General features: G+C 48.9%; 1 protein-coding gene and 1 long non-coding RNA gene across 2 annotated transcripts in view; both read left to right on the forward strand.

Annotated features, from left to right (window-relative positions):
- Positions 1 to 7,045, forward strand: part of LOC124014595 (diacylglycerol kinase iota-like) — a 43,129-nt gene extending 36,084 nt beyond the window's left edge. The window contains exons 20-28 of the mRNA XM_046329780.1: positions 24 to 110; positions 3,310 to 3,422; positions 4,500 to 4,562; positions 5,246 to 5,346; positions 5,684 to 5,763; positions 6,027 to 6,071; positions 6,158 to 6,227; positions 6,476 to 6,635; positions 6,869 to 7,045. Coding sequence (XP_046185736.1) covers positions 24 to 110; positions 3,310 to 3,422; positions 4,500 to 4,562; positions 5,246 to 5,346; positions 5,684 to 5,763; positions 6,027 to 6,071; positions 6,158 to 6,227; positions 6,476 to 6,635; positions 6,869 to 6,917 — 768 coding nt within the window. The 3' untranslated portion in view covers positions 6,918 to 7,045. The remainder of the gene's footprint in view (positions 1 to 23; positions 111 to 3,309; positions 3,423 to 4,499; positions 4,563 to 5,245; positions 5,347 to 5,683; positions 5,764 to 6,026; positions 6,072 to 6,157; positions 6,228 to 6,475; positions 6,636 to 6,868) is intronic.
- Positions 7,046 to 7,465: 420 nt separating this feature from the next.
- Positions 7,466 to 9,113, forward strand: LOC124014596. The gene is made up of 3 exons (XR_006835042.1): positions 7,466 to 7,503; positions 7,659 to 7,758; positions 8,062 to 9,113. It is a non-coding gene; the product is annotated as an uncharacterized LOC124014596 (long non-coding RNA).
- Positions 9,114 to 9,422: the final 309 nt, after the last annotated feature.

Below are 9,422 nucleotides of genomic sequence, written 5' to 3' on the forward strand. Positions count from 1 at the left end.
TAATTCCTCTTCCTGTCCCCTAGGCGGCACTGCAGGTAGGAGGTCATGGTGAGAGGCTGCACCAGTGTAGAGAGGTGACTCTGACCACCTTTAAGACCATCGCTGTACAGGTGAGATATCACACAGGCCAACACTAAATGGATACAACACAGGCCCATACTACAGATATATAACACAGGCCCACACTAGCGATCTAACCAATGATGTAGCTAAACCCTGGATTGCTGATACTATTTATTGGCCAGTGAGAGGCTTTGAAGCCACCGATCAGCCATATTGGCACTCCCCAGGAGGAGCAGTCCTCCATAGGAATTCATGGAATTAGAAAATTAAGGCATTTTAAACTCAAATACTTCTACTTCTAGTAAATTAACTCAAAGTAAATGAAGTCATTATTACCTAAAATGTTTGTGTGGTATGACTCCAAACTAAAGGAGAAGTCACAGCAACACATGTAAAAAAAAGGTATTATAAGAAATTCACTTTTTTTTTTTTCTAATGCAGGTAGATTAAAAAATATGAATCATATCTTTGTTTTTGCATGTACATTGAGTGATTAATCTTATGCTACAGATAAATAACATACATTTTTCTAAACAAATCCAATAATTTAGTTTGATTTTTTTGCACCTGTTACTGAAATGGTTGTTGAAGTTGCTTACGTCTCCTCCTGTACTGAACCCTTGCAGTCATTATGAAAGCAGGCTGCGGGTGAATAAAACTGTTGGATATCTTAACTCTGGCTGGATTAAAATAGGAATTACACATCACTTTGCAAACATGCATAATGTGGGTTGCAAAATTCAGGAACATTTTCCAGGTTTTCCAGAAATCCCAGTTGGAAGATTCCTGGAAATCCTTCAACCAGGTTTTTTTTAGAAAATGTGGGAATTTTGGGAAAGTTACTGGAACTTTCAGGCCTGATGTGGCCTGTAAACCATGAGTTTCAGGCCACTGTATTAGGATAGAGCTAGGCCTCAAAATAAGGTCTCATGTGATGTATTGTCATTTAATTATAATGGTAACATTCAACTATGAACTCACTTGAAGGCCACAGGACTGTAATGAACAAATTCAACAACCATGCCTCTGTCACTAAGAAACACAGTCATGGGTGGTAACTGCGATTCACTTAAAAAGTCAAGGCACACTGGAAAATTATATTGGAGGCGTGGCTTAGTAAGAGTGTTACGTATTTCTGTTACGTATCAAATCTGGAACCTCTAGGGTCGCAGTGACTCATTCGGTTTGAGTAATGTCTACAAAATCACTCTAAGGAACTTTACTCAGATAAATTAAGTGCAACGGGTTTCCTCCAAGGTTTTGAGTAATGACAACACACTGTGGTTTACAGTGCATGCTACACATATACACTCACTGGCCAGTTTATGATGCACCCCCCCCCCCCCCCCCCCGTTCATGAAAATGGATCGCTGCTACAGATAGTACAGTGAGTGACCTAAGCGACTTTGAGCGAGGTATGATCGTCAGAGCCAGGCACGCCGGACCCAGTATCTCAGAATCGGCCCGCCCTCCTGGGCTTTTCAATCACGAGGGTGTCTAAGGTTTACAGAGAATGGTGCGACAAACAAAAAACATGCAGTCAGCAGCAGCTCTGATGGCGAAAACAGCTTGTTGATGAGAGAGGTTGAAGGAGAATGGCAAGAATCTTGCACGATAACAGGAGGGCCAAACAGACGGGTGTATAACGCAGGCCCATGCTGTAGAGATACAACACAGGCCCATGCTGTAGAGATACAACACAGGCCCATGCTGTAGAGATACAACACAGGCCCATGCTGTAGAGATACAACACAGGCCCATGCTGTAGAGATACAACACAGGCCCATGCTGTAGAGATACAACACAGGCCCTTGCTGTAGAGATACAACACAGGCCCTTGCTGTAGAGATACAACACAGGCCCATGCTGTAGAGATACAACACAGGCCCTTGCTGTAGAGATACAACACAGGCCCTTGCTGTAGAGATACAACACAGGCCCATGCTGTAGAGATACAACACAGGCCCATGCTGTAGAGATACAACACAGGCCCATGCTGTAGAGATACAACACAGGCCCATGCTGTAGAGATACAACACAGGCCCATGCTGTAGAGATACAACACAGGCCCTTGCTGTAGAGATACAACACAGGCCCTTGCTGTAGAGATACAACACAGGCCCTTGCTGTAGAGATACAACACAGGCCCTTGCTGTAGAGATACAACACAGGCCCTTGCTGTAGAGATACAACACAGGCCCTTGCTGTAGAGATACAACACAGGCCCTTGCTGTAGAGATACAACACAGGCCCATGATGTAGAGATACAACACAGGCCCATGCTGTAGAGATACAACGCAGGCCCTTGCTGTAGAGATACAACGCAGGCCCTTGCTGTAGAGATACAACGCAGGCCCTTGCAGGATACAACGCAGGCCCTTGCTGTAGAGATACAACGCAGGCCCTTGCTGTAGAGATACAACGCAGGCCCTTGCTGTAGAGATACAACGCAGGCCCTTGCTGTAGAGATACAACGCAGGCCCTTGCTGTAGAGATACAACGCAGGCACATGCTGTAGAGATACAACGCAGGCCCTTGCTGTAGAGATACAACACAGGCCCTTGCTGTAGAGATACAACACAGGCCCATGATGTAGAGATACAACACAGGCCCATGCTGTAGAGATACAACGCAGGCCCTTGCTGTAGAGATACAACGCAGGCCCTTGCTGTAGAGATACAACGCAGGCCCTTGCTGTAGAGATACAACGCAGGCCCTTGCTGTAGAGATACAACGCAGGCAGGCCCTTGCTGTAGAGATACAACGCAGGCCCTTGCTGTAGAGATACAACGCAGGCCCTTGCTGTAGAGATACAACGCAGGCCCTTGCTGTAGAGATACAACGCAGGCCCATGCTGCAGAGATACAACGCAGGCCCTTGCTGTAGAGATACAATGCAGGCCCTTGCTGTAGAGATACAACGCAGGCCCATGCTGTAGAGATACAACGCAGGCCCATGCTGCAGAGATACAACGCAGGCCCATGCTGCAGAGATACAACGCAGGCCCATGCTGCAGAGATACAACGCAGGCCCATGCTGCAGAGATACAACGCAGGCCCATGCTGCAGAGATACAACGCAGGCCCATGCTGCAGAGATACAACGCAGGCCCATGCTGCAGAGATACAACGCAGGCCCATGCTGCAGAGATACAACGCAGGCCCATGCTGCAGAGATACAACCCCAAGTCAGAATGTATTTGATATGCAGAGTGTGTGTCTGTGTGTCCGTGTGCACATGTGTGTAGGTGGACGGAGAGCCGTGTCGCTTGGCCCCCTCAACCCTCCGGATCTCCCTACGCAACCAGGCCAACATGGTACAGAAGAGCAAGAGACGCACCTCAGTACCCCTGCTCAATGAGTGAGTCACACACACACACACACACACACACACACACACACACACACACACACACACACACACACACACACACACACACACACACACACACACACACACACACACACACACACACACACACACACACACACACACACACACACACACACACACACACACACACCAAGGATATAGGCCAATATAGCACTAGGTATCAAGACCTCACTGCCCTAACTCAACGAGTGAACCACACACACACGCTCTATAGAGAATGGCTGGAGGACTGGCAGGTAGCCTAGCGGTTGAGACCATTAACCGAGCGGTCACCGGTTCGAATCCCCGAGCTGACTCGGCGAATCACGCACACATCCTTCTCCCTGTGGAACTAGGCCAGGGTAAAGTCCTCCGAGTCCTGCCCTAGCGAGTGAGTCACATAGCTCCCCAGGGCTACAGAACGGACACTATGAATGTGTCTAAGTGTACGTTTACACCGATTATGATAACCAGTGCTCGATTGTTGACGCCGTGGCTGCATTCTGTTGGGAAGAAGCATATACACCAAGGGGATACGGGGTCAAACGAGGCGCTGCCTCAGTGTAACATCTGTCAAGGTGTAAACTCACTGCTGAGGTCCGCACACACGCTCACAGTTCATTTTCTTGGTTTTATTCAGGGCTTCGTCTCATCATATTTCACTTCACACTGTTAGTTTGTCCTCTGACCGTCTGTTCCGCTTACTACCTACCACCTGTTAGCAGATCGTCCCAACAGCACTAATGCCTGTGTGTGTATCTAGCTGCCCTTGTGTGTGTGTGTGTTGCTCTTTACTCAGTGTGGTCCTACTCAGCTACAGTAACTAAAGCTGTGCCTGGTTGTTGCCTTAGTGTTCTGCAATTACCACTCTAGTCTGTCATGGGCTTCATCCATGTCTTCATCATCTGCTGTCTTTTTCGTCTTTTCTTTCTTCACCTCACCTTCGTGTCTGCTCCTCTGTCCCTCTCTCTTTCCTTGATATTTACCCAACTCCCCTCTGGGTCTGTCCCCCCCCCCCCCCCCCGCACTTGCCCCGCCCTGTTGTGTGTGCGTGCACGACTGCAGTATTCAGAAAGTGTGTGCAGCAGACCTGCGCCGCCTTTCTGCTCCCCCTGACTCCTTCTCTGTGTAAGTACTTTAACCCGGCGAGAGTGTCTGAGAGAGTGTCTGAGAGAGTGTCTGAGAGAGTGTCTGAGAGAGTGTCTGAGAGAGTGTCTGAGAGAGTGTCTGAGAGCGTGTCTGAGAGCGTGTCTGAGAGCGTGTCTGAGAGAGTGTCTGAGAGAGTGTCTGAGAGAGTGTCTGAGAGCGTGTCTGAGAGCGTGTCTGAGAGCGTGTCTGAGAGCGTGTCTGAGAGCGTGTCTGAGAGAGTGTCTGAGAGAGTGTCTGAGAGAGTGTCTGAGAGAGTGTCTGAGAGAGTGTCTGAGAGAGAGAAACAGAGTGAGAAGAAGAGAGTTGAGTTATCTGTTTGTGTTTGCGCTCGTGTGTCGAGCACCGTGTGCAGTAAGTGGGTCTAACGTCGAAAGTATATGGTGGCCGCTGCATGCTGGACTCTTTCTAACCTGCCGGTGTGCTGTCTCCTAGTGTCTGTCTCTGTGGGAGTCCACCCTGTCCTGCTCTGTGCTCTGTGCTGTTGTGGCTACAGTACATGTAGCACAGTGTAATCTATCCTGGCACTGCTAGATCGCAATCAATGAAAAAAAAGAAAAATACACACATCCTGTTTGTTTCGGGTACGGAAGAGAATCAAATTGAATCAAGAAATACGTTGTGTTGTTTGAGACGTTTCAACGTGCGCGTGTGTGTTCCTCCAGCCCCCATGCTGTCCCCGAGCGCCTCCGCCTCAGAGTCAACCGGATCAGTCTGCAGGACCACGACAGGCTACAGTTCGACAAGGAACGACTCCGAGACATCTGTGAGTGTGTGTCTGCGTGTCTTTGTTGAAGCGTCCATCAAATCAAGTCAAATGTTATTGGTCACATGCACGTGCAGTAATATCTAACAATTTCACAACAATACACACAATACACACAAATCTAAATAAAGAAATGTCATTAAGAATATATAAATATATGGATGAGCAATGTCAGAGTGGCATAGTCTAAGATACAGTAGATAGTATATACATATAAGATGAGTAAAACAAAATATGTAAACAAAAGTAAAGTGGCCAGTGATTTCAAGTCTATGTATAGGCAGCAGCCCCTAATCTCCATGTGTGTGTCCTGCGTGTGTGTATGTGTGTGTTGCAGCGATCGCCGTGGGGATTGTGGTGGTGAGAGGGGACTGTGACCTGGAGACCTGCAGACTCTACATAGACAGGCTACAGGAGGTGAGAACACACACAGACATGTGACACACTTGCAAACGTACACACACACACACACACACACACACACACACACACACACACACACACACACACACACACACACACACACACACACACACACACACACACACACACACACACACACACACACACACACACACACACACACACACACACACACACACACACTCGCGCCAATATGATTTGACTTTGACGATTGTTCTATTTTCTGAGACACTGCTGGGCTCTCCTGTTTCTAACAGGATCTTCATCAGGCTCCATCTGCTGGCCACCGAGTGCATTACCAGGTTCTTGTCTGTCTACCTTTCCATCTACTATATCTGACTATGTTATCAGTGAGTCGCTATTGAACCCTTCCCTCCTCTTTCTGTAGGATGAGTGTCGAGTTCTACCGCGACCTGGCTCCGCCCACAGGCTGTCCCCCAACTGGAGCTTCCTGGACTGTGAGTGACATCAGTCAGTGACGTCACTCACCTAGGGGTCAAAACATGAATCAGCATTTCTGTAAATGTGCCAGAGCTTTGGCCTACTTGTGTTTACACACATCTCCATCCGTTATTCCTTATGTGAAGTGGGACTCTAAAGTCCCTGCATAAGGTTTGTTTAGCGCGGTTTAACTGTGTGACTGTAGGACAGTAAAACGGTTCTCCCCTTTCAAATCATCTCTCTAAGCCAAGTCTCCTGTCCCCAGCTACGTCCACAGACCGTTTCTACCGCATAGACAAGGCCCAGGAGCACCTGCACTATGTGACGGAAATCTGCCAGGAAGAGGTGTTTATCCTGGACCACGATGGACTAGCGGAGGCACCGGCCACAGGCATGCCTGACCTGGTGGTGGAGCCCAACTCTGGGTGAGAGACAGAGGGAGCGAGAGACACACACACACACACACACACACACACACACACACACACACACACACACACACACACACACACACACACACACACACACACACACACACACACACACACACACACACACACACACACACACACACACACACACACACACACACACAGCTCTGACGTTATTTCATGTTGAGATTCGCAGTCCTTATCATCTATTTGTTTCTCTGGTACAGGAGCCCTCTGACGTCTGAGGAACAAGGTGGGATATTTTACGTATTTTGAGAGAAGAACATTTCTATAAACCCATGATGTTCCTCGATAGAAACCCCTGTCTTACAATGGGAGTGATTCCGGTTAACTCTCGCGTAACCCTATAACATTGTCTAACTGATAGTGGTGTGTGTGTGTGTGTGTGTTCTTTAGCACTGCTGACGGCTGCCTCCTCTGGGGACCTGACTACGGTTAGATACCTCGACCGTCTCCCTAGCAAACATCTGACTGTCTTACTAGAAATAGCTCAAAAGCCATTTCCGGACGTAATATGCACTACTGAAGTCGATACAGACGTTTCTCTCATAGCTGTGTTCTTCCTGTCTCTCTTTCAGTTGTCGGGCAGCTTCTTTCGCGGGACCAGCCTCCTGGTGAGGGATTCTACTGGTTGTAGTGCACTACACCTGGCCTCTCAGCACGGACACACTGAAGTGGTCCGCTTTATACTGGAGCACGGTGAGTGTGTGCGTGTGTGTTGCTTTTCATTGCATCCGTCAAATGAGATTTTTAGCAAACCTCGGATGTTTGCTAAAAATGTTTGCTCTGTTTATTTTATTTTAGGGTCAAAAGTGCTCCTGGATTTAACCAACAGAGAAACGTAAGTCGCCCACTGTCTTATGGCTTTGTTGTCTATCTGACGGTCTAACGTTGAAGAATGAATCTTGTTTCTGTGCCTAAAGTAACTTTGCTGTACCTCAAATGGATCAGGCAGCCTGTAGCTTGCGTGAAGTGTGTGCCCCTGTGTGTTTTCAGAGGAGATACTGCCTTGCACAAAGCGGCCTCTCGGAAGCATCACGCTGTGTGTCGTCTTCTCATGGACTCCGGAGCTTCCCTCATCAAGACCAACTTCAAGGTTAGAACCTCACATACGGCAGACAGACAGACAGACAGACAGAGGGCAGGGCGGCAGGGCAGGGCAGGGCAGGGCAGGGCAGGGCAGGGCAGGGCAGGGCAGGGCAGGGCAGGGCAGGGCAGGGCAGGGCAGGGCAGGGCAGGGCAGGGCAGGGCATGCACAGTACACACTTTACACACACACTTGTACCGCACCGCACAGACACACACACTTGCACACACGAAGGCAAGCTCGCACATAAGACAGAGTTTGTTTAATGGAGTGTAAGTAACCACACACCTGTGTGTCTGTGTGTGTTCACAGGGTAAGACCCCAGTAGAGCAAGCTCGTGATGCGGGGGACCAAGAGCTGGCCTCCTACCTGACCGGCAAACAGCTCCCTACCACTGTCTCCCACGAAGATCTAGAGACTGCTGTATGAGAGAGAGAGAGAAGAGAAGAGAGAGAGGGAGAGAGAAGACTTCACATGGAGAGAGGGGAGGACAGAGAGAAGAGGATGAGAGATGGAGGAGAGAGGTAAGCCCCCTTCACCTCCATAGATTGACTGAGGGATGGACAGATGGATGGACAGATGGATGGACAGACAGGAGCAGCCTGACGCGCTTTAGACTCTGTTCTATCCTGCACAGGAAAATGTTTCATCTAAATTATTGTTTATTATTGCTTTTATTTATTTATTGATTGATTGTAAACGTATGGGAGTGTTGGGGTATGGAGTTGCCTGTTGTTCACTGAATGCCACGGTCTGGGCTAGGTTAGGGTTCAGGGGGTTAGGGGTCAGGGATCAGAGGTGAGGGTTTGCAGACACACAGAACCTCTCTCAGTGCGGCCCTGCAGCCTTACATACTGTACCAACGCGGTTCAACCACGGTTAAACCGCGTACATAGTTTCAATGTATGTATTTCCCAGAAAGCCTTTGTGAATCATTCAGACGTGTGCCAACAACACGCAGCACTGTGAGGCAGGGACAGCACCCCGCACCCTCCATACTACTACCACTGCTACATTAGGATACCACTACTGCTATCCCAACAACACTGCTCGGCTTGTAGACAACCAATTCTAAGCCTCCACAACCCCCCCTGGAGGCCAGTATGGGACTGAGATGAGTGGACAGACAGCTAGGCAGACAAAGAAAAGAGACGGACTGATTCTTCATGCAGCCCCGGGGACCCATTACACACCTGACCTAGAGCTCTACCCGAGCAGCATGGACATACCTACGGAATGTGTGTGTGTGTGTGTGTGTGTTTGTGTGTTCAGTTCTTTTAGACTTGCGTGCATATGCGTGTTTGTGTGATGCAGAGACAGAGGGGGAGTGTGTGTGTGTGTGTGTGTGTGTGTGTGTGTGTGTGTGTGTGATGCAGAGACAGAGGGGGAGTGTGTGTGTGTGTGTGTGTGTGTGTGTGTGTGTGTGTGTGTGTGTGTGTGTGTGTGTGTGTGTGTGTGTGTGTGTGTGTGTGTGTGTGTGTGTGTGTGTGTGTGTGTGTGTGTGTGTGTGTGTGATGCAGAGACAGAGGGTGTGTGTGTGTGTGTGTGTGTGTGTGTGTGTGTGTGTGTGTGTGTGTGTGTGTGTGTGTGTGTGTGTGTGTGTGTGTGTGTGTGTGTGTGTGTGTGTGTGTGTGTGTGTGTGTGTGTGTGTGATGCAGAGACAGAGGGGGAGT

This window comes from Oncorhynchus gorbuscha, linkage group LG25, assembly GCF_021184085.1.
Source record: "Oncorhynchus gorbuscha isolate QuinsamMale2020 ecotype Even-year linkage group LG25, OgorEven_v1.0, whole genome shotgun sequence".
NCBI lineage: Eukaryota > Metazoa > Chordata > Actinopteri > Salmoniformes > Salmonidae > Oncorhynchus > Oncorhynchus gorbuscha.